We start from the raw sequence: 25,793 nt of genomic DNA on the forward strand, positions 1-25,793 counted from the left end.
TATGCCAGCTTTTCCAGGAAGATTCTGGAGCGTAGCATCACCGCTCTTTTTTTCTAAAGGACACTGCTGGTTTAAACATCACAGGCCAGGTTTACTACTGTAGAAGCAAAAGGGTGTAAGTTACATCTCCAGGGACAGCAGCATTGGCAGAGGCATTTATCCTCAAAGCCGGGCAGTCTGTGGTATACTTTTTTGTCTATAAAAAGACAAAGGCTTTATAGGAGCTCTCTCCCGATGGAGCCTTTTTGGGCAGTGCGCTGCATTAGTGTGCATCTCCCAGCAGGCCTGGCAAGGTCACGCCCACTTTGGCCCTGATTCAGCAGAGCACTGAGCAAGCTCTTAAATCAAACTGAATCAAGGTCTTTGTGGGTTGTGCTGGCCAGCTCCTGGCCTCCAGCTGGACTTGGGATTGCAGACAGCTCACATTGCTGTCTCCTTCTTCCTGGCAATCTTAATGTGATGGGGGGCTTGCAGCTTAAGAGACTTTAAAAAACCGCAGTAAACTTGTCTGAGTTACCACCACCTTTAACATTATTAAAACAATATAACGTACTTTCTTTTGTTTACGCTCTTTATTTTTTGCATTCCTCTCAGCTTGAACAATGCTAACATGTCAGCCAGTCTCATTTCCAGATTTCCATTCATTCGTGGAATGCTGCAATGTTTGGGTTGCAAATGCTGCAAAGACTTTTGTTTGCTTGTTTGTTCTGGGTTGGAATTTTTGCTTTGTTTTGCATTTCCATAGAAACAATTCTATTTTCTCTTAGGTTTTGTTAAAAAATACAGTGGTTACTTAAGTGACGTTGAGAACGAAGGATGAACTAGCTTGAATCAGTATTATGGGGATATAGTTATGTGAGTTACTCTGTGCACTCAGTCATACAGCAACACACCTCTGGTAGTCATGCAATGGACCTGCCTGGAGCACAGATAACCAGTCGTGCTGTACTAGGCCTACATAGGTGGAGGTTGTCATGTGGTCAAGGATTAACCACGTTTCATATATCCTCCAGAAATTAAACCATTACTCTTGCATTAATAAATAGGACATTAATTTCAGAGGCAAGAAAAGTTGATATATCATACATAATGATATGTCTTTATTTCATCAACAGAAATGGTGTCTAGACAAAATTCAGTTAACACTAGCAATTCAAATGAATGGAAAGTTTTTTTTTTGCGCACAATACTGTATTTACAATGAGTAAATGAAGTTTTAAATTCATTAGTTCATAACAATGCTTTTTTTTCCAAAAAGGTAAAAATTCTTAGTAACAGAGAATAAGCATCAACAGCCATCTCGTTTATACAATAAAAATCACAAGAAACCACAGTCACCTAGAAAAAAATAAAGACAAGCTTAAGAACTAGTACAATAAAATGATGCATTGAATTAAGTTACATTAATCGCATAGAATCTGTGTAAAAAGTAGAAAAACACCTGATGTAACCTGTTACAGTCATTGACCAGTTATGAGAGGTACAGAGGATTATACAGGTAGATATGTGTGAAAACTGTCCATATACTGTTTGACCTGTGGAGGAAGAGAAGAGAGGTTGCACCCCCTTGCATACACGGATAAAACCCTGTTTTGAATATGGCCTCTGAAATCTGTAAGGCATATATTAGAGGTGCACTTGTATCCAACTGGTTCTGGAACAAACTCTTAGGGCAATTCCACTCTTGAAATCAGAAGGTGATGCTTGAAATTAATAGCAAACAACAAGCATCAAAGATCACCAAAGTGTTTAGTATAATTTCTGCTAGTCTGAAGGATCCAGATACTTTCGGTCAGAGCATGAGTAGCTGGTACAGTATCTACACACATACAATTCTCTCGGTTATAGTACAAATGCAGGGTAACATTGTCTCAGAAAAATGCGGTGTTCTAAGTATGATGGGTCCAAGAGAGAATAACAATCCAGATAATGAAATTGCTCCCCCATCACACCATAAACTTTAGGATTGTTGGGTTGGCCCTGTTATAGAGATGGGCCCAGGTGTGAAACCTAGGCCTTGAGTTCAGATTCTGGACTCTCCCAAAAGTCTGTGGATCCAAGCATCCTCCTGTTTGATTTTGGAGCCATCTCCAGTTCTAAGAAGCGGATGAAATCAAATACTGACAATTCTGTCATATCTACTTTTTCAGAGTCAGTTATTTTCTGTATGCCCCTAATCAGCCCAAAGGGACAGTTTCTGCATTACATGCGTGTTTTTTAATCATGTGGGTGGATTACACCTACATGAATGCCTATTTCATATAAAGTTAACAAAACTGGAATAAGAATGGGATTTACCCAACTGTTATTTTTCCTATTGTTTGATTTGGCTAATTATTATGTCACAGTTTTAAAAAGCGTTTTAAGGATTCCTCACTGCCAAAAAAGGGGATTTTATTTGCCCAATGGCAGCATTATGTGTGTATTACAGTAAAAAATTTGATATAAATACTACCTATCTTGGTGGAGTGTAGGAAAATACTGTACACTTTGTCATTGTAAGTAATGCCATTATATCTTTCACACTAAAGAGAATAATTTATTATTCTACAATCCACCAACAATAGATTTTTTTATATAAAGACACTTTTTGAATGCACATGTATATACACATCTATTGTATTCTGCAGCATCAACTCTGATGCCTGAGTCATGAAATATTCCAAATAGTATTATAAACAGGTGAACAGACACACTCGAACTGTAACTACATATATAACTAAGTTTTGGATTGCCTTGGCAGAGACAAACTACAATACAACTTTGATGGGTAGAGAAAACACATTATATGTTGTAGGAGGCAACAGAATATAAATTCTTTGTGTTATTTTTATCTAAAGTAAGGTATAACTAGAAACATTAAGACATGCCATACTCAGCAGATCCTCTTGGCTACATCATCAACTCCATTGCTCTTACTGAAGCTAAACCTTCCCTAGACAGAACCTAAAAGATTTAAAACATTTAAAATGATGAAAATGTAGACAATGGAACCTGCTAACAAATCACCACAAAACATATTTCAAATTGGCAGGAGATGAAAAGATTGCTCCTCATTTAAATCAAGGTAATCAGCTTAACTGTGGAGGATTTGAAGTAGATTAGAATACAAGCTTCTGTAGGCTTGACTAATATTCCCTATGTTTTATGGTAAAACACACTACAGTTCTGTTCTCTAATCCCAGACTTATTTCTATTTTAACATGAACAGCAATGGAATATATGACACCAGTGAGGAAGTGATCTAACTTCTGGAATTAGAGTGTTTCGTCATGTTTTCCTTAAAGGGTCAAATTTTCTCTTCTAGGATTATGCCAACTCCAGCATACAGGTTTGTTGTTTTCTTCCATTGGCAATCATAAGGTTAAATGTTAAAAATCTAACTATACAAATATGTATTTCTATTTAAGCTTTTTAAAATAAAGACTCGACAAAGTGTTGAAGTTAGGATTAACAACCATACTATCAGCATTAATAACTTCTCTGGCAGCCAGTTATTCTGTTTGACAAAGTTCTTTTTACCTAGTTCCCACTCTCCCTTTTAAAGAGAGGCAGCAGTTGGCATACTAATCACTGTGGTTTGTCTTTGCAACACAACGTTTTTTTACTTCCTTGGGGGGGAAAAATACAAGGATTAGATCCAAAAATATAGTGCATCTTATAAGCAGCATATATCCTTAGAAAGACATAATAAATTACACATACAATATATAAAATAATAGTTTTATACTGCAGCATCAAACTCTGACGCCTGAGTCATCATATGTTAGGAAGTCTGTGATATAAATATAAATGTCCTGATAACATGGCTGACTTTTTTTCATCGTTACCTCTTTGTTCCAGAATCAGCTTTTAATGAACTTTAATTACTTCCAAGGCACCTCCAGATAACGCAGAGAAACAAATACATTATATAATGTAGTATTCATTTGACACAAGTATAATAAGCCTAAATGAAATGAGGTTTTCTGGCAATACAAGTATAGCAAAGGTAAATAAAAAGGAGAACTAGATGTAGACTGGACAAAGCTAGATGCTCAAGAATTCACACTCATGCTATATTGGTGCAGCATTCAACATGAAAACCCTAGCACAAAATTTCAAAGCACTACATTAGAGACCAGAAACTGCAGCTTTCTTCATGAATAACTGCATGACCCTTATTTTAAAAGATGCATTTTTGTTGGCTAAACCCCTTCATTTGCTAAATATTGTAGTTAACTTCTTCTAAAAATTGCATTTTTTGGTCAACTGTTTTAATATCTCACCACAGATTGTTTATTTCGACTCGTGTCCAGTTCTGAAGCTAATTCTCCCAGATGTTTCCCTTTAAAGTTAACCCAGTAACAGTTTTGAGAGCCACATGGTTCAGAAGAGCAAAAACATATGTGTGTAAATATATAGGTCAAGGAAGCAATGACAAATCAGTCACTTCTAATGGCGAAGAATGAAATCAAACATCACGAAAAGCTTGAAAAAAGAGAGAGAGAGAGAGAGAGACACACACACACACACTTATTTGAGCAGTGGTTTTAAATATCAGTTCCCATGAAAAAGAAAACCAGGAGGCCCAGCACCAGAGTGAGCCGGGTCGATCCCAAGAGCTGCAGCACACGTTCTGTGGTGGCTTTGTTTGTTTGTTTTTAACAGTTGGAATGAGGTCAAGAGTACCAGTTGCACATGAGTCGTTAGCAGGGTAAATCTTCATGCCAGGAAGCTAATTCAAACTTTGTATCTATCTATATAGGAGGTCACTTAAAAAAAAAAAAGGCAACAGAAAGTCTTTAAAATACTGTCAGTTGACCAAAAAAATAGCTATGACGCTAGAATGTGATTCACATTTAGTTTTAAACTCTAGCTTTCACTATGGTCTCACAGAAACAAGACAACTCTGCAAAACACAGAGCTGCTCTGCAATGTCAATGAATTCAAAGGAAAATCAAATTCCTCAGAAAGAGCTTCTAGATCAGTTTCCTGCACAATATGGCTGGAGGGGTGGGAAGTGTTCCAAATATATTTAGATCTCTATATTTTAGAAGAAAGGATGACGTCCCCCCTTCTTCAACTGTGTGAATTAGGAATTTGTGGCATTTGGATATCTCTGAACATTTAAAGATAAGGATTTTGCACAGAAACGGTTAATACTTAAACATAAATTATGATTTTTTTTTTAAAAAATCACATATCCTACATTATATACTAATTTCTTTGTACATGCAGAAAAAAAAACATTTTTCAACAAACATGGCACATGCTATATGCATTTCCTCCTCTGTAGCTAGGCTACCGTCGTTTGGGAGAAGAGAGCAGAAGCAAGACTGGCAAGTCCGTGATGGCCCATGAGCACAATCTCAAAACACAAAAATAGAGGAGAGAGGGAGCTGATTCCTCCTCCAGGAAAAGATGCTGATTTACTGAGTGCCTCAAAAAAGCACCAGGACACACCCGTAGTGTAAACATTAGCACAATAGAACCTACTGTCACTTAGTGCTTGTGAAAAGCTGCTTTTTCAAACGGGTGTGCCCAGCTGGTCAATTTTGCAGCAAGAGTGAACAATGTCAACTGTAGAGCATGGGTGGTGTTGTCCAGGATAAAGCCTCAGTACTAGCCACACACCCTGGCGCAGATAGGGCAAAGAATCACAAAATAAAATTCAATACACTTATCAGAATACTAATACTGATACTACTACTACTAATTAATAATAAAACGGTTACGAGAACTTTTTGTCTATGCCGTACATCGATGTCATGCTCGGAAAGCTGCTGTCCCACGCTATCATAACATAATTTATTCATTACCTGTTTCACCGGATCACTTGAGATACAAATTCAATACAGTTACAACTAAGCCAATTCTCTGAGCAGTCTCCTGTGAGACAGCGCTGTTTTAGAAGCTGACTTGTGCTGATGACAACGCTGTAGAGTAAGAGGATTCTATAACACAACACTTCAAAGGGTAAGCAACCAAATCAGGTAATGTTTTGCTCCTTACGGGATACAGCGTTCACTTGACTTCTGTAAGCAAACATCTGCAAGTCTCAGTAATGGGCCTGATCTTGCAATTCTTTCCTACATGACTAGTCAGATAGATTTCAATAGGCCTGATTCTGATCTCACACCCGTGAGAATCAAGAGTAAGTCTCCTGAAGTAAATGGAGTAACAACTGGGTAAAACTGGTGGGAGATCAAAATCAGGGCCAATGGGACTATACCAGTGGTTCTGAACCTGCGGCCTGCTTGTGGCCCACTCAGCACACAGCTGCAATCCATGTGACATCCTCAGGTCCATACAGGTAGTATATATATTGTGTGGATGTGGGCCACAAAACACACAAGAGAGCTGCACATGTGGCCCACAATGGTAAGTAGGTTGAGAGCCACTAGACTATATGTATGAGCAGTGACTACTTGCCTGGGAAGGGGTGCAGATTCGGGGTCTGATCCAAAACCCACTGAAATTGATGCGTGTGTTTCCATTTATTTCGATGGGCTTTGAGGACCTTGGACCCCAATTTAGGAACATATGCTTGACTGATCTGCTTTTTATATTTGATTAAAGAGCAAAATGCAGCTTACCATATAGTCCAAAAGCATCATTAACAGTGTTTAAATTTTGTTTGGGAAAGAAAAAGAATATAAAAATATTCAAGCAGATTTTCTTTTACACATTATCTGGTGAATTCAGTATTTGGCAAGATTGTTCTTCCTACATAATCATCTCCTGAGTGTTTTTTCTATTAGCTAAAACTTTATAATTTTCTTTCAACTATAAAGTAAAGAATACAGTATACTCAAGTTATACTGAAGTCACAACTTCATTATGAAAAGAGGTTTGACCAGAAACTCAGTGCAAGTGGCAAAGTTGACCATTACTGTACAGTATCTGCAAGAAAATAAAATAAATCCACATTGCTCAAACGGCACAAAATGGCTGTGCCAAAAACAAAAACCTGGCTATAATAAAAATCTCAGATAAGCTTCCAATATTAAAATTTTATAAATAAGTACAAACTGAATGATATTGCTGAACTGTGAACCAAGAAAAAAAAAACCAAACAAATCATGTAACAAGTTACCAAACTAGTTTCTAGCATTAAAGACAAAAAAGGAATGTTGGAACTTGTTTATACAATATAAATGAAAGTTTCCAGTTGTAGGATGAGAAAAATTGAGGCATGCAGGGACTTTTGCATATGGATATATATATTTTATATATATATTATATATAATATGTACAGTTTCGCTATAAAACTTTGATGTGTAAAGAAGCTGTCTTCAATGAAAAATTGAACATTCAGAGGAAATTCCTGAGTTAGGGTTTTGTGACATGGGTCACCGAGAAAAAAGCTGCAGTGGGGTCCTCAGAGGTGTTATGTCCATCCCTGTTAAGATTGAAATTAACATACAAAAACAGACAGTGTTGCCACTGTTTAATTCCCTGCCTGAGCAAGGGATAGCACCATTGTGAAGATAACTCCTGCTTGTAGAGAGGAGGGAATACTTAAAAACAGTATTGCTGCTAAGACCACTGTAGTGTGCACCAAATACGTTCTTCTAGACAACAAATGAATGCTGCCACTGGCTGACTGAAGAACACCTGACCAGGTGTAATGTAAGGTTACAAGTCACTAGGTGTAATCTTTCCTAGGCTGCTCATCTGTTGTACATTTATCAGTCATTTCCTGACAGAAGTCTACTGTCACTGTTTGGCTACTCTGTTCTAGAGGAAGCTCTCTTTCTGAGTAAGTACCTTGGGCAGCTCCATCAAGCCCTCTTTCAGCTGTACAATTTTCTGAGACATTGTTAGGTAGCCAGTGAGCTCCTATTTGCACAGAGTCTTGCTCTGAGCAGCACTGCATGCCTTCCCCAACACACTGGGATGTCACTAGGTTTTGCTCTACTCCAGCTGGTGAAGGGTTGATATTGGTGGCTGTTGGTAGATCCATAGGCCTGAGAACAGGGCAATATCGGTGCAGGGCTTGGATCTGTTCAGGGCTCTGCATATCCCTACACACTTCTTGGGAAAGACATGAGAAGTTATCTAACAATTCTCCCATGCATGCTTTCAGCTGGTTCCTTTCAGACAGTAATTTCTCTTTCTCACACACCTGAAAGAGAAAGAAGGCATCTTAGCTTCACAAAAGGCCACTGACTGCAGTTAAGGCTCTATTCCAGTTTTACATGTTGCTTTATCCACTGTGTAAAATTACAGACAACATTCTGATTTTGTATGGCACAGAGTAAGTCACAGACACATGCAATACTTCGTCCTCCACCTGCTCTGCATGGACTTGTTAATTGCATGCTACCATCTGCAAGATGTTTGGTTTGAAGAGAATAAAGCCACTAATTCTTGGAAGGCCGTTGTTTTCCTCAGTCATACTGTGGTCACAGGACACACACTTTTGGAAGATGACTACTTTCTATGAGAGAAATCCACTAGCTGCATAAAGTTAGAGAAATTGGGTTCTAAGCAGATGGAATGAGGAAGGGCTGGGGAAGTAAAATTTACCCTAAAACCCAAGATCAGTCCGTGGGACAACTGTGCATTCCCTCTGTGGTTTACATTCCAGCCTACAAATAACTACACCCTTCTGCACAAGTTGGACAGGTTGTTGGGACCACAGGCTCTAATGGAAAAGTGATCCCGTGGTCCCTGCCAGAGCCTGCTCCTTTTGCGGGCTTCTGTTCCTGCCTGTGTGCAGCTGGCATGTGTGACTTCCATGGAGATTGTTGCAAACGGGGTACGCTGTGCTCTCTCAGGCAAATCTTTTAAGTGAGCCTTATGTGATGCAGAAGATCTCATGCTGCCCTCATGCACCACGAGTGAATTTCATTATACGTGAATTAGATGAGCAATTCTTCTACATTAGCCATTAGGAACTAGTGAACTGTGGTCACACTTGACCTCTGCATTATTTATCTAAGATCCCTCCACTTAGGATCTTATATTGGCACCCATCACTATCGTACCAGTATGTGTCCCACAAGTAAACACACCAGTGAGATCTCTCTCCTTTCCCTGCTGGCAAGGACATGCTTACAGGTTTGCTTTGTTTTTTTAATTAACATAGAAAAATATTAAGGTATAAGCAAGAATAAGGATAGCTGGGTTTTATAATTTGCTCTGAGTGCAGCAAAGTTAATGGTCATGGTTCTTTTGTTTGGCAGCAAGTTCTAGAGGCTCAGGTGAAAGCTGTCTCCTGTCCTCATAAGTCTCTTCTCATTAGACAATAGTTTCATTATTCCAGCGGAACAAAGCTCTTCTGGGTGGCTGTAGCCAGGGCTAGAGACACAATTTCAAGTAGCCAGGACCAGTTCACGCAGAGCTATGAAAATCAGGACAAAGATCTGGGACTGAACTCTGTGTTCAATAGAGAGAGTGGCGAATCAGGGTGATACATTTCTGACAATGTGTACTGCTGAGTAGGCAGACTGAGTGCGCATACACATACACACTCTAAAGAAGACCACAGGGTTTATCTTAATTAAAAATACTGTCAAAAATACAAAAAGCTGCTAAAATGTAAAGAAAAGGCCTGAAATTACAAAGTTTAAAAAAAAAGCAGATTCAGTCCAGAAGGGACCATTATGATCATCTAATCTGACCGCCTCCATTAAACAAGGTGTTGCATTTCACCCAGTAATTCATGCTATATATTGAAGATGCTCTTGATCGTTTAAAAAAAGTGCATGTATGAAAGTTAGCTGCAAGACGACAATGGGCATCAATTTGTTATGTCAGCTTCAGACCCATTATTGGAATAAGAGTTACCTTTTCCATAACTGGTGTTCTTCAGGATGTGTTGCTCATGTCTATTCCACAGCAGGTGTGTGTGCTCGCCACGTGCACTGGCGCCGAAAGTTTTTCCCCTAGAAGTACCCGTAGGGGGGGCACCCCCCAGCGACCCCTGCAGTGGTGCCTGCCTGGCGTGGTATAAGGGGAGCTGTACGCTCCCCCCACCCTCAGTTCCTTCTTGAGAGACAACTCCGACAGAGGGGAAAGAGGGCAGGATGTGGAATAGACATGACCACACATCTCGAAGAACACCAGCTACGGAAAAGGTAACTGTCTTTTCTTTGAGTGATTGCTCATATGTATTCCACAATTGGTGATTACAAGCTATATCTGTTGGAGGTGGGTAGGAGTTCACAAGTTCCCAGGATGGAGGATAGCCCTGCCGAAGCCGGCATCATCCCTGGTTTGGGGGACGATCGCATAGTGCGAGGTGAACGTGTGAACTGAAGACCAAGTGGTGGCCCTACAAATGTCCTGGATAGGAATGTGGGCCATGAAGGCAGCCGATGAGGCCTGCGCCCAAGTGGAATGTGCCCTCACAACGGGTGGCGGGGGGACACCCACCAGCTCATAACAGGAACGAATTCATAATGTGATCCAATTAGAAAGCCGTTGAGTGGAAATCGGCTGGCCCCTCGCGTGCTCAGCTGAGGCGATGAACAGTTGCGAGGACTTTCTGAATGGCCTGGTCTGCTTGAGGTAGAAAGTCAGAGCCTGCCACACATCAAGCGTGTGGAGACTGTGTTCCTCACTGGACGCGTGAGGCTTGGGGCAGAGGACTGGTAGAAAAATGTCCTGACCCATGTGGTAGGCGGAGGCCACCTTCGGGAGGAACGCCGGGTGTGGGTGGAACTGGACCTTGTCTTTATGAAAGACTGTTCCCCACATGGGCCCTCCGACGCATCGGACACCAGCTCCAACAACAGGGCCCTGTCCCTGAATGAGACCCCTTGGAGCATGTTGTTTGGGGAGGACCACCACCGTAGGGAGGTGATCACAGAGTCCAGCACAGTGAGGAGCTTGCCCATCCTGTCCGTGGCCTGGGAGAACTTTGAGGTGCACCAGAGCTGGAGGGGCCTCATCCTGAGTCTGGCGTGACAGACCATGTACATGTACACTGACATGTGACCCAAGAGTTGTAGGCAAACCCTGGCTGTTGTCACCAGGAACCCTGCGACGGAGTCAATGAGACTTTCAGGGTCTTGACTCTGTCTGCCAGGAGAGAGGCCCTGGCTGACACTGCATCCAGGAGCGCCCTGATAAACTCTATGTGTTGGACTGGGACTAATGGGACATGGTGTTTTTTACCAACAGGCCCAAGGTGGTGCACGTGGACAGGAGGAGCGCCACGTGATCCCTCACATGCGACCAGGAGGTGCTCTTGACAAGCCAATCGTCCAGATAGGGAAATATCTGGACCCCCCGCCATCTGAGGTAGGCCGTTACCACCGACATGCATTTTGTAAACACCCTGGGGGCAGTGGACAGACCAAACGGGAGGAATTGGTAATGATTCTGTCCCACCACGAAACAGAGGAAGTGCCTGTGTCCCTCAAATATGTGGATGTGGAAGTATGCGTCTTGTAGATCGAGGGCAGCATACCAGTCCCCAGGATCCAGGGAGGGGATGTTGGAGGCCAGGGAGACCATGCAGAACTTGAGCTTCACCATGTACTGGTTCAGACCTTGGAGGTCCAGGATGGGCCTGAGCCTTTGGGATAAGGAAATAACGGGAGTAATACCCCTTGCCCATGAACTTCTTGGGCACCACCTCTATCGCTCCCAGACCTAGGAGCCACCCCCCCTCCTTCTCGAGCAGAGCTTCATGAGAGGGGTCCCCCAAGGGGGACTGGGGTGGGGGGGTGGTTAGGTGGGGAGGAAGTAAAGTGGAGGGTGTAACCCTGGGAGAAGGTGTTGAGGACCCATCAGTCCGAGGTTGGCCATGACCATTCTGGGAGGAAAGCACACAATCTGTTGGAGAAGGGAAGCTTTATTGGGGGTGGATCCCTGATGAGGACTGGTGCGGTGCCCCCAAGCGTCCTGTCAAAAACGCCTTTTCCCCGCCTGCTTGCCCTTGGAGGACCCATGCTGGCGGGGGCAGGCCGAGACTGCCTGTGAGGGTGTCTCTTGTAGTCCTGCTGCTTCTTATGGGAGGCCTCATACTTCGGGAGGGCAGCCTGGGCGGGAGTCTGCTGCGGCTTGAACTTAGGTTTTGCTGGAGCCAGGACATAGGGGCTCAGAGTCTGGAGGGTCGTGCGGGAGTCTTTCATGCCCTGCAGCCTTGTATCTGTTTCCTCCGCAAACAGAGCTTTCCTTCTGAATGGGAGATCCTGTGGTGGGGATCGAGGACAGCCTGACATGGGCCTAGCCTCTGTCCCAGACTTCTCTCAGTGCCGCTGCGAAAGAGAGAGTCTTCCTGGCCTTCTTGGCATGCTCCGTGGACAGGGAGCGGTGCCAACAGGTCGATGGCACTGGAGGGACGCCATGTACCGACTGGTTCGAAGCAGCGCTGGATAACGATTCGGAGAGGTGTCCCGGGGTCGGGGTCAGCTCCAACTCCATCAGGATGGCCCAGAGCCTAATGTCCCTTTCTCTTTTGGTCCAAGGCTTTAACGACTTGCAAATCTTGCACCTTTCGCTGACATGGGTTTCTCCAAAGCAACGCAAACAGTCTGTGTGCGGGTCACTGCTTGGCACAGAATGCTACAAGAGTGGCACGACTTAAACCGCAGGGCGCTGGGCATGTCCCGGCCCAGGCTCACTGACTAACTAAACTAACTAAACAGCTAACTACAGGTACTAACACTGAACGAACGAACGAACAGATGGTTCTGGAGATGAGCTACAGCAAAGCTGGAGCAGAGCAGTTCCAACGCACCCTCACTGGTGGCAAGAAGGAGCTGAGGGTTGGGGCAGTGCGCGGATCCCCTTACACCACGCCAGGCAGGCACCACTCCAGGAGTCAATCACCCCCTAATGGTACTACTAGGGGAGACACTTCTGGCACCAGTGCACGTGGTGAGCATGCACACCTATTATGGAAAACACATGAGCAATCACTCAAAGAAGAACATATCAAACTGGAATTCAAACTGGAACAGGTACAGAGAAGGGCTACTAGGATGATCTGTGGAATGGAAAACCTGTCTGATGAAAGGAGACTCAAGGAGCTTGGCTTGTTTAGCCTAACCAAAAGAAGGTTGAGGGGAAATATGATTGCTCTCTATAAATATATCAGAGGCATAAACACCAGAGGGAGAGGAATTATTTAAGCTCAGTACTAATGTGGACACAAGAACAAATGGATATAAACTGGCCATCAGGAAGTTTAGGCTTGAAATTAGATGAAGGTTTCTAACCATCAGAGGAGTGAAGTTCTGGAATAGCCTTCCAAGGGAAGCAGAGGGGGCAAAAGACCTATCTGGCGTCAAGATTAAACTCGATAAATTTATGGAGGAGATGGTATGATGGGATAACATGATTTTGGCAATTAACTGATCTTTAACTATTCATGGTAAATAGGCCCAGTGGCCTGTGATGGGACGTTAGATGGGGTGGGATCTGAGTTACTACAGAGAATTCTTTCCTGGGTATCTGACTAGTGAATCTTGCCCACATGCTCAGGGTTCAGCTGATCGCCATATTGGGGTCAGGAAGGAATTTTCATCCAGGACAGATTGGAAGAGGCCCTGGGGGTTTTTCGCCTTCCTTTGTAGCATGGGGCACGGGTCACTTGCTGGAGGATGCTTTGCACCTTGAAGTCTTTAAACCATGATTTGAGGACTTCAATAGCTCAGACATAGGTGAGAGGTTTATCACAGGAATGGGTGGATGAGATTCTGTGGCCTGCATTTTGCAGGAGGTCAGACTAGATGATCATAATGGTCCCTTCTGACTTTAATGTCTATGAGTCTATATCGTTTCCACACAGCTATGAGAATGGGAAAGAGACAAAGAACAGTTTACATGAAAAAACACCACCTGCCAAAATATTGATAAATCCACCAAGAAAACAAAAATAAACAGATGCCCAAGTGTATCTTGAGATGAATAAATCATGTAAGAAAATGTATATTATGTGTGTGCAGATAAGGCAGAATGTAAGTGGATGGATGGATGGGTCTGTGAGAAGCATGTAATGTCATGAGCAGGGAATAGCATTTCACACATTGCCCATCCTTAGATCACCAGCGTAAAGGAGGTTGCTGAGGTCTGCGAAATAAGGATAATGAAAAAAATTCCATCCTTAATAAAAAATAAAGCACTCCAGGTGATATTATATACATGAAAAAATGGAGACTTACTGGTCACCTTGGGGTACACAGTGTGACAAATTAATTTCAAATAAAGGCCTTGAGTCTTTAAGTCAATGGGAGTTTTGCTATTGGTTTTCTTATACAAAAATTAGTATGTGATCCTGAAATTGAACACTGTCTTACAATGTGTATATGCAAAAGGGCAGAGTTAAGGTTGCATGAGCTACCTTAATTTTGGCATTTCCTAACCTTTGTACTTCATTTTCTTCTTTTAATGTATTCTGTATGGCAAAAAATGTCATGGAATGCGTTATGGAAAAAGGTAGCAGTGTTAGAACAGAGGATGTTTTCTGAAGTTATCTTTCAGGCCAGTGCTATTGCGACCAAAAGACAAGGCTTTCTGATCAGGTCATAGCCATGAAATGAAACTCTGGCAATGAGTTTGGGACTACATTACTTTGGTTTCAGAGATTTTCTAGTGTTATTGCTGGGTAGCTCTCATTTCTTTGGATATTTAGATTCTTTGTCTCGAGGCTTTTTCGGTTTCTTTTCTATATTTTCAGTCTACTTGCTAAATTAAGTTGTTGAAAATAATGTGTGGTGAGCTGAAACATTCAGAAAAAAAACAACCACCCTGCACTAAACGCAAGAAAATAATCTCAACATGGAGATTATTTCATACACCTGAGTGCTCCACTCCATCATAGTAATAATAATCATGGTCTACAAATACTTGGCATGTTTGAAGTATTTTAAAGACATCGTCCTGTTACTACCCAATTGTGTGAGGCAGAAAGATTAAGTGACTTGTACAAGGCCACATATAGGGTTGGTTTGAGGCAGTGAGACTGGTATTTTGGATTTCCAGTCCAGTGCTTGACACTCTAAATCAAGTATCACTGAAAAATTAGTTTGTGTACTGAAATTAAATGAAATTAAGAACATATTCCTCCCTGCCATTATGCACAGCATTGCCTTGAGATTATCATAAGGTATTTTGATTGACATAACTAGTGACATATACATGCAAGCATGAATCTGGGTGAAGTGTAATTGCTTTGATTCAAAACCAAAACAATAACAAAAAACCCCACTCAGCTACCTGCCTTTGTGAAATAAAAGTAAGTTGGTTATTGAGATTTACCTCATTGAACTTAAATTAACTAAAAACTGCACTGGAATTGTTTTGAATATTTGTCCATCATTCAGCCGACAGCCCTATTATCAGATTTAATTGAGGCCACAACAAGTAACTCACCAATTTGCGGATTTCACATTCTAAGTTCTGGATACAGTCCAGTTTTCTTTTGCGGCAGCGCTGAGCTGCAATCCGGTTCTTACTGCGCCGGCGAACATCATGGATGAACTCTAACTGTTCTGAGGTTAACTTGTGCATCTTTATCATCATCTGGAAATCATTCCGTGGAAGATCTGTGATTTGATCTACAGGAAAAGGAAGCTTCACCTAAAACAAAAACAACCAATAAAGTTACAATTTGCTTGGTTAATACAGTAGGAACAACGCTGTAAAAGTCACTTAATTGTTTTTCCCCAAACAAATGGAGCAGCAAAAGTTTCATAATCTCTTTGGTAACAAACACCCCATCAAAGCCAACAAACCAACCAACCCACCCATCCACCAAAGCTTACTGCTGCCATGTGATTGATTTTGTGGGGGAAATAAATTATTTGGGCCAGATTCTCAACTGTTGTAAACCCATGTAATTCCACTGAAATCAACAATGCTTTTCTGATTTACACCTGCTAAAAATCTGGCCCTATGAAACTAGTACTTCAAAAGAATTCTCATAGAATCTCTTACACAAACATGGAGCCTAATCCTCTCAAGTGGGAAATGTGTTATGGGAGCAGTTAATTGCTACTGATTTCAATGGGGGTAGAGGATGCCAAACTCCACACAGGATCAGATCCAATTTTGCAGTGGGAGTTTTATCTGCAAATGAACTATGGGACTAAGTCCCAGACGAGCTGCCATGTTAAAAATGCAACCTGAAAACATCAATGGGATCACAAAGTTATATATAACAGCAGCTAGGATTGGTTTTACAAGCAGTCCAAATTAACAGCGCACCATGTCATTTGGAAGGGTCAGAGTAACTGAAAACAATCCTTATTCTTTCTTTACTAAAATATGTAAAAAAAAGACATTTACTAATATTCCATTTAAAAAAAGTATGACAAAGTCACATTTACTAGAAAAAAAATCTAAAACCTCATTTATTGAAATTGAAACATTTATTCTAAGCTCTTGTACTTCTGCTCTGATGTCATAGCTGAATGCAAACACATCAGTCATCTCTTGATTTCGGAAATTCTAACCCTTTCTCCCACAGTTCTCGCAAAAAGAAAAAAAAAACAAAACAAAAAAACACAACCCCAAACACACAACAAGACGGGATGGATCACTTGATAATTACATGTTCTGTTCATTACCTCTGAAGCACTTGGCATTGGTCACTGTCGGAAGAGAGGATACTGGGCTAGATGGACCTTGGTCTGACCCAGTATGGCTGTTCTTATGTTCTAATGCAAGTTAAAGCTGTAAACACAGTCTTTGAGACAGCTAACATGTCTGTGCAAACCGAAATGTTGCTGGATGAATTAAACAAAATCAATTTCTGGCATAAAAACTGTTTCACAAATTGTGTGAACAAATGAGAGTTGTGTGCAAAAAGACCAAACAACTGTAAACTGGAGCCTTACTTCCCTTTTAGTGAGACAAGGTGGGTGAGGTAATATCTTTGATTGGACCAACTTCTGTGGGTGAGAAAGACAAGCTTTCAAGCTACACATGTCAGGACCTGAAGAAGAACTCTGTTAGCTCAAAAGCTTCTCTTTCTTTCTCACTAACAGAAGTTGGTCCAATCAAAGATATTACCTCACCCACCTTCTCTCTCTCTAATATTCTGGGACCTACAAGGCTATGCTGTCTTTTTAGTGTTGTATCTACATGGACCAAAAGATGGCAGTAAACATTTAATTTCTACTGTGATTATACAGTTCAACTCCTATTTAAAGAAGCAGACTATACAGTACTTAATAATTGGCTACCAGAGAAAATACATTTAGTTTCTCTAGCCAACCAAAAGATTCTGGTGAAAAGGCTCCTCTGATATTCAAACATGCAATTACTACCCTCAACCAGTGCCCTTTAAGTATGTAGAGATAAAGAGATTAAGTGCACAGATAACTCTAAAATGAAAACACCTTTTTCCGGTTTGTTTACATCCAATAGTTTGCTAGGGACACACACATAACAAAACATACTTTGACATTCTTGATAATTTAATCTCTTCACGTCGGCAAACATGCCCGCAATTTCGTCACTTCTTTATTGTTGCCTTGCATTTCCATGCACTCTAATGTCATTGCTCCATTTTTCACTCAGCCCCAGCCACGTGAAACTTGGCACAAGCACCTACTGTATCCTTTCACACAGGTTTCATGGAATGAATTTTTCCTCCTGTCCCTGTGAAACTATGGCTCAGAAACTGCTTAATATTGTAACAGATCACACTGCAGATCAGTTTAATGGAAGAAGAAATACTAAGCCGGTGCTGCCAAGGAAAACAATACTAAGCGTATATACACAGAGATTGACCTTAGACATGGTGATGTGGACTACCTTGTTTGCAAATGACTACCTACTGATATGAAGAATGTTTGATTTCCCTTTCATACCCTTTGGACAGTAAACATAAACTTAGTGTCATTTGGTTTGCTCTTAAGCCTCAGCCAGTGCCTGGAAAACAAAACAAAAAAACCTGTCTGTGCATTCCTTTGGAAAACACCACAGTTTAACCAGTAAAAATAAGGCTTTTACATTCAAGTTTTGACACCAAGAGTGAAAACAAGTTTTAATTGTTTTGCTCAAAAAGTTGTTGAAATGCAGGCAAATTTCCTGTCTGCACATAATGTCACAGGGAAAAGTTCATGTGGCAATACATTGGAATCTACTTGTAAACTCCAGCGAGAAGCAGGGCAAGGAGACAGGAAAATAAAGAGAAAGATTCAGAAATGATGTGGGTTGAATGTGCAAACCTGGACGTACTGGGCCCAACTTTGCTCTCCATCAGAAAAACTAGAGTGATTCCATTGACTTCAACATGCAGAGTCACATGAGATTAAAAAAAGTAAAAGGAAGACAGTGGGAGAACATCAGTCTCATCCTCCTTCACTTTACACATTATTTTTAATGTAATGCCACTTTCTTCACCTTTAAATGGTGAAACTATTTCTCAGCTAAAAAAAGGCTTCTGGGGAGTGGCTGCTGTGGGTAACTATTCTATAGTGTAGTTATACAAAGCTAGTGATATTTTATGCTGATTGTGGGCCAGATTCTCAACTGATATAAACTGCAATGGAGCTATGTGGATTTCCACAAGTTGAGGATCTGGTCATGTCTCTAGCAATCTCTCAAAGGTGAGTAGCCTGCTGTATAAAACAAAACAGAGCTGCTTCTGAAAGAAAAAGGAAACTTTTCTGAACTCGGCCTTTCAGAGAGTAAGGAATTTTCTAGCCCCAGTTTGGGATATTTCAAGTCAGAAACATCCACAGAAGCCCCATTCTCTCAGCGAGTTATTACAGCAGAAGCTATACCACTGGAGAAGGGAGCTATATAAGTAACTATCTGTACAATTACTTCTGCTGGATTTTTACATCACAGCAGAGGCCCTGTTCTTCACCAAAGATACCTCATAAATACTGCAGCCTACATCACTAAGCATACCAACCCATTCTGCTATCGCTGCAGATCCCTAAATCCCCTAAATTATGGATGATACATTCACAGGAAAGATGGCCAAACAATGCTTGTGAAAACTAAACTCTGCCTATGATTTTGGGGACTTTTTCCTTCATCATTACCACGACAATGTCAGTGTAAATGTCATTACATCGAATGGCTAAGCAATTTAGTAGTGACCTAGATAGACAAGGACAGCCATTGACTCAGCAAGTGAAAGGCGCATACATAACCAATTAATTCTTTCAAGCTTCACTAGCTAATGCCAGCTTGGACAGTGTGCCATTTACTACTGCACTGCTCATGTACTGTACTAATAATTGCTTTTCTTCTGAATAAATGGACAGAATCAAGCACAGTACAATCCACATGAGAGACGTGAACATCTTTAGCTTTTCACTTTTTATTTCTAATTGAATTTTCACAGCATCTTACTTGGGCTGCCAAATCTCTTTAACAAAATACTAGAAAGGTGGCTGAACCTCCTTGGCTCTAGCAGCAACATTAAAACAATTGAAGGAGCCCACAGGGAAAGGTGTGTAATAAAGCAGGGACCCCTAGACACGGACAGCACCTTTAAACACAGGCCCGAAAAATCTTGCTCTTTTGGTATTTGCTTTGTTTGCACAACAACGTAAAAATTGCTACCGCGTTCCTTTTAAACGGAGAGCAGCAGCATAGTGACAGCCTGTGGTACTTAAATAGCTTGGCCCTGACACAGCTTGCAGCTCCTGGTGAGGGCATCTAAAGCAGGGACTGGCAACCTTTGGGACGCGGCCCATCAGGGAAAGCCACTGGCGGGCCAGGATGGTTTGTTTACCTGCTGCATCCGCTCCCACTGGCCGTGGTTTGCCATCCCAGGCCAATGGGGGCTGCGGGAAGTGGCATGGGCCACTGAGGGATGTGCTGGCCGCCACTTCCTAAGGCCCCCATTGGCCTGGAACGGTGAACTGCGGCCAGTGGGAGCTGCGATTGGCCACTGCAGGTAAACAAACCATCCCAGCCCGCTAGTGTCCTGGGCCGCCTGACGGGCCGCGTGCCAAAGGTTGCCAATCCCTGATCTAAAGTATGGATTGTATCCTAGGAGTGACTTTTTGTGGGGAGTGAGAATTGTTTGTTATATCCTGAGCATACAATCACTGCTGTTATTTCTGATACTGTTTTCCTAAAATGCATTTAGAGGGGAATTTTCAAAAGCGCTCTACACTGGCCCAACTCGACTGCCACTGAAATCATACTGTTGACCCCCAGTGGGAGCAGTGTCAGGCCAACAATGGGGCTTTTGAAAACCCTGCCTCCCCTGCACAAACACTGTGATTTGTGAGTGTACACTGTGGTGAAAGCGTTCAGAAACAGAAACTGCTTTTTCTGACCATAATCTCCCCTCCTCACCCAGTGGAAAACCCATGAGAAGCCAAAGCCTAAAGAACAAAGAACAAAAACCATCTCTACAAGGGGCCTTCTAGCCTATGGCAAACAAACCTAACAAGATGAAAACCAAGCCATCTGTGGGATAATCATGCATAACAGAGTTTTGGAAGGGACTGCTCACTCTGTCTTGCCCTTCAGTATACTCTTCTCTCTTTTTTTCCCCCCACCAGCCACAGTCCTTCTCCCACCTGGATCCTGCCAGTCACTATCACCCATCCACAGTTCCTCTATAGACAACAGTTTTCACTCGTCTGCCATTTCTCCCTCCCTCTGCAGCCAGTCTTTCCACCATTCACTATGTGGGTGCTACTTCAGTGGACTAGTGAAGCTGATCAGCTCCTAGTCAGCACTGCTGCTCAGGACATGTGACCATCAGACTGGATACAAGGGTGACAACTCTCCAGAAATCACAGATTACTATTGCATTTATTAATAGGGACTCAGTACCGGGTTGTCTGGGCTGACCTTACATGGCACAGACTGGAATCCATTAACACTCCCAAACATAGGAGCAAATATATTTCTCCCCTCTCAAACTGCTGATTCCCTTCAAAAACTTTAATATTTAGTTTTTGGTCACCAGAGGAGCAGAGAACTGTTTCATCTGTCACTTGACATGAAGGCTTCTGGACTCTCATTGAAGAGAATTTGCCTTTAACATCTTCAATTGTACCAGCACTGCTTTTGTGAAAATTTCCTTTGAAATGTGAATCCCTAAATCCAAGTGGGAAATTCTTAAATATAAATGAAAGACATATTGAATAGGATTCCTTAGATATTAATAGTTCTTGGAAAACAGCCTCCTAACTCCTTCTGCCCTTGTTTATTCTTTTCAGGAAAACTGTATCTCAGTGACCTGATTTTAGATTTTATTTTTACTTAATGCAGAAGAATCTGGTGCAACAAATACATAGATTTCATTACAAATGATGTTTAGAGACAGGTTGCACCCATATTGTTTTATAGCAGCAAAAGGATATTTAGGAATATACATTTTACGAAAGCAAAGTACCATTGGGGAGAACGTTTCTGTTCTGGACGGTCTTATTTTTTTGCTGTTTTAAGCAAGACTGTTGGAAATTGGTCATGAAGCAAAAACAGCTGTATTCTTGTCAGTGGTATTACATTCCAATAATTGACTTTAAGTACTCTCCAGAGGCTGAGAGAAACGAGTGAAGAGAAGGATTTGTATGAAATTGGCCATTATATTAAACAATATGCCAATTCCATAAAATCCAGCTCAAAGGACTCTGGTGCAGATAGTTTCTCCTTCCTGCTCCTATAACTGTACTGCATTGTAACAGGGATATTTCTGCTTGCACCTGCTATTTTATCTCTCAAAGGTAATGGAAGACAAAAATCTCAGTAATCCCATCATACCCACACGATTCTTTCCAAAGGAAGAAAACATACAACACAGAGGCATTCCCCTCCCACCACCACCACCACCTATTTTCTGAATTAACTGATTTGAGTACATGTGCTTTTGCATGGCCCACAATCCCCAAGAGAGCAGTCACTGAAGTCTGGGCACTGATGACATGTTGGGACCCAAATCAAGAATGACCGGTTTAAAATCCAAATGACATTAGATACTTTGTCTGATAACTGAGGGTCAGAGTCCGTCAGCCATACTTACCCTGAGCAGTCCCATTGCAATCAATGGGATTACTCAAGGAGCAAGGTACTGCTCAGTGTGAATGAGGATGCAGAATATGGCCCTTTAGGTAGTAGGGATTAATTATACTCACTCGACTATTTCATCAGCTACACTTTAAAATACAAACAAGTAACCCATGAATAATTTTATCTCATGATGCATGGAGACTGAGGAACTACAGACCAGCCTGCAAAGTAATAAAGATGGCAAGGGGCAAAAATCACATTTTCAAGGCTGGCGGAAGCTAATTTCCAGGGACATGGATATTATAGAGTTTCTTAAGATGTCTATATGATAAAACTCTTCTTAAATGAGATTACATTGTATTTCTATCAGATGTTCTGTTGAATGGCCTTCCCAAATTCTCTTTTCAATCTAAGATCTGAACTGAGACTTAGTGCTCACAGAGTCTCATTTCCTGTTACCTTCGATTGTTTATCTGGGTTCAGAGATCAATACCACACCATGGAGTATTAATTTACTCCCACTAGCAATACTTTTCATCAATACATCTCAAAGTGTCCTGCAAAAGTGGACAAGCACGAGCATAATTCCTGTCTTATACATGAGGCACAGAGAGTTGACGTGCCCAGCATTACATAGAAAGTCAATGGCAGAATCAGAAATAGAAGTCAAGCATCTTAATGCCCAGCCCTGTGCTCAGTCCACTAGACCACAACTTGTAGCCAGGGGCATTCTGAAGCCAGTTTCAGTACCCCATCTGTCTGTTTCTCCCATGAATGTCTTCCTCCTTTTGTCCTCGCCACCCTGTATGCATACAAAGCTCTCTCTAAGACTATCCACAAGACCCACCCCCCATCCTCCTCATTCAACTCCTTCAGACCCAGTTCTGCTGCAGCATCTACACACAGCAACAAAGACAGCTAATGAGTCATTTAAAACAAACAAAAATCCCAACCTCCCATTCTCTTTACTACACCATGCTATGCATTTGCCCTCACCAAGTAAAGGAATGATTTTGTGCTATTGCTGTATTCCCTCCTCCACCTTCTCCCTGCTGTCTTGTTCTCCCCTTGTAAATGTGACATCTAATATAGGGCTTGTGACGTGGCCATGCAGGGGCATGAGGCCTCACCCACTCCTATGTGGCTGCTTTAGAACCTGGATCTCAGATCTGGGTCCAGTTCAATGCTCTGGATATCCCACCCCACAGGAAGCAAAGGGGCAAGAGGAGGAGGAACACTGTCTCCACTACAACACACCTCTGCTCCCATCACAGACGTGGGAAATAAGATGTACACTTTCAAAACTACTTCACTGCCACAAATTGTGACTCCTGGGTCAGTCACGATGCCTCCTGGGTCTGTTCGTGGTGGGCACTCTGGTATAGACCACCAGACCAGAAGGATGAGGTAGACAAGGCTTTCTTCGGACAACTAACAGAATTTTCTAGATCACAGGCCCAAGTTCTCATCAGGGATTTCAATCACCTTGATATCTGCTGGGAGAACAATACAGCAGTGCACAGACAATCCAGGAAGTTTTTGGACAACTTCCTGGTGCAAGTGCTGGAGGAACCAACTAGGGGCCATGCTCTTCTTGACCTGCTGCTCACAAAAAGAGAAGAATTGATAGAAGAAGTAGAAGTGGGTGGCAACCTAGGCAGCAGTGACTATGAGACGGTCAAGTTCAGGATCCTGACAAAAGGAAGAAAGGAGAGCAGCAGAAACTGCTGGACTTCAGAACTTTCTGGACTTCAGAAAAGCAGACTCTGACTCCCTCAGGGAACCAATGGGTAGGATCCCCTGGGTGGCTACTATGAGGGGGAAAGGAATCCAGGAGAGCTGGGTCTATTTTAAAGACGTCTTTTTGAGGGCGCAGGAATAACCATCCCAATGTGCAGAAAGAATAGCAAATATGGCAGGTGACCAGCTTGGCTTAACAGAGAAATCTTTGGTGAGCTTAAACACAAAAAAGAAGTTTACAAGAAGTGGAAACTTGGACAGATGACTAGGGAGGAGTATAAAAATATTGCTCGAGTATGTGGGGTAATCAGGCAGGCCAAAGCACAGTTGGAGTTGCAGCTAGCAAGGGATGTGAAGGGTAATAAGAAGGGTTTCTACAGGTATGTTAGCAACAAGAAGGAGGTCAGGGAAAGTGCGGGACCCTTACTAAATGGGGGAGGCAACCCAGTGACAGATGATGTGGAAAAAGCTGAAGTACTCAATGCTTTTTTTGCCACAGAAAAGGTCAGCTCCCACATTGCTGCATTGGGCAACACAGCATGGGGAGGAGGTGAGCAGCCCTCAGTGCTGAAAGAACAGGTTAAGGACTATTTAGAAAAGCTGGACATGCACAAGTCCAAGGGGCTGCATCTAATGCATCCAAGGGCGATGAGGGAGTTGGCGGATGGGATTGCAGAACCATTGGCCATTATCTTTGAAAACTCATGGCGATCGGGGGAGGTCCCGGCCGACCGGAAAAAGGCAAATATAGTGCCCATCTTTAAAAATGGAAAAAAGGAGAACCCGGGAACTAGAGACCGGGCAGTCTCACTTCAGTCCCTGGAAAAATCATAAAGGAGGTCCTCAAAGAATCCATTTTGAAGCACTTGGAGGAAAGGAAGGTGATCAGGAACAGTCAACATGGATTCACCAAGGGCAAGTCAGGTCTGATGAACCTGATTGCCTTCTATGATGAGATAACTGGCTCTGTGGATATGGGGAAAGTGGTGGACGTGATATCTTTACTTCAGCAAAGCTTTGGATACAGTCTCCCATAGTATTCTTGTCAGCAAGTTAAAGAAGTATGGATTAGATGAATGGACTATAAGGTGGACAGAAAGCTGGCTAGATCATTGGGCTCGACGGGTAGTGATCAACAGCTTGATGTCCGGTTGGCAGCTGGTATCAAGCGGAGTGCCCTAGTGGTTGGTGCTGGGACCAGTTTTGTTCAGCATCTTCATTAATTATCTGGGTGATGGGATAGATTGCACCCTCAGCAAGTTTGTGGATGACACTAAACTGGGGTGAGAGATAGATATGCTGGAGGGTAGGGATAGGGTCCAGAGTGACCTAGACAAATTGGAGGAATGAGCCAAAAGAAATCTGATGAGGTTCAACAAGGACAAGTGCAGAGACCTGCACTTAAGGACGGAAGAATCCCAGGCACCGACAGGCTAGGGATCGACTGGCTAAGCGGCAGCTCTGCAGAAAAGGACCTAGGGATTACAGTGGACGAGAAGCTGGATTTGAGTCAACAGTCACCTTGATATCTGCTGGGAGAGCAAGAAGGCTCTTGTTGCCAAGAAGGCTAACAGCATATTGGGCTGTATTAGTAGGAGCATTGCCAGCAGATCGAAGCAAATGATTATTCCCCTCTATTCAGCATGGGAGAGACCACATCTGGAGTACTGTGTCCAGTTTTGGGCCCCCCACTACAGAAGGGACGTGGACAAATTGGAGAGAGTCCAGCGGAGGGCAACAAAAATGATTAGGGGGCTGGGGCACATGACTTATGAGGAGAGGCTGAGGGAACTGGGCTTGTTTGGTCTGCAGAAGAGAAGAGTGAGAGGGGATTTGATAGCAGCCTTCAACTTCCTGAAGGTGTGGGGGTGGGATTCCAAAGAGGATGGAGCTCGGCTGTTCTCAGTTGTGGCAGATGACAGAACAAGGAGCAATGGTCTCAAGTTATAGTTGGGGAGGTCTAGGTTGGATATTAGGAAAAACTATTTCACTAAGAGGGTGGTGAACCACTGGAATGGGTTACCTAGGGAGGTGGTGGAATCTCCATCCTTAGAGGTTTTTAAGGTCCAGCTTGACAAAGCCTTGGCTGGGATGATTTAGTTGGGGTTGGTCCTGCTTTGAGCAGGGGATTGAACTAGATGACCTCCTGAAGTCTCTTCCTAATCTTCTATGAT

The 25,793-nt window shown here is 42.5% G+C and overlaps 1 protein-coding gene across 3 annotated transcripts in view; it reads right to left on the reverse strand.

The window, feature by feature from the left end:
• Nucleotides 1-7,315: 7,315 nt before the first annotated feature.
• The window catches only part of BACH2 (BTB domain and CNC homolog 2), a 256,192-nt gene continuing 237,714 nt past the window's right edge, over nt 7,316-25,793 (reverse strand). For all 3 annotated transcript variants that reach the window (XM_084623879.1, XM_084623880.1, XM_084623878.1), the window contains 2 exons: nt 15,316-15,522; nt 7,316-8,110 (listed from right to left, as the gene is read on the reverse strand). In XM_084623879.1, the coding sequence (XP_084480005.1) occupies nt 7,631-8,110; nt 15,316-15,522 (687 nt within the window). In that variant the 3' untranslated portion in view covers nt 7,316-7,630. The remainder of the gene's footprint in view (nt 8,111-15,315; nt 15,523-25,793) is intronic.

The sequence above is a fragment of the Lepidochelys olivacea genome, assembly GCF_965140295.1.
Source record: "Lepidochelys olivacea isolate rLepOli2 genome assembly, chromosome: 3".
In the NCBI taxonomy this organism is placed as follows: domain Eukaryota; kingdom Metazoa; phylum Chordata; order Testudines; family Cheloniidae; genus Lepidochelys; species Lepidochelys olivacea.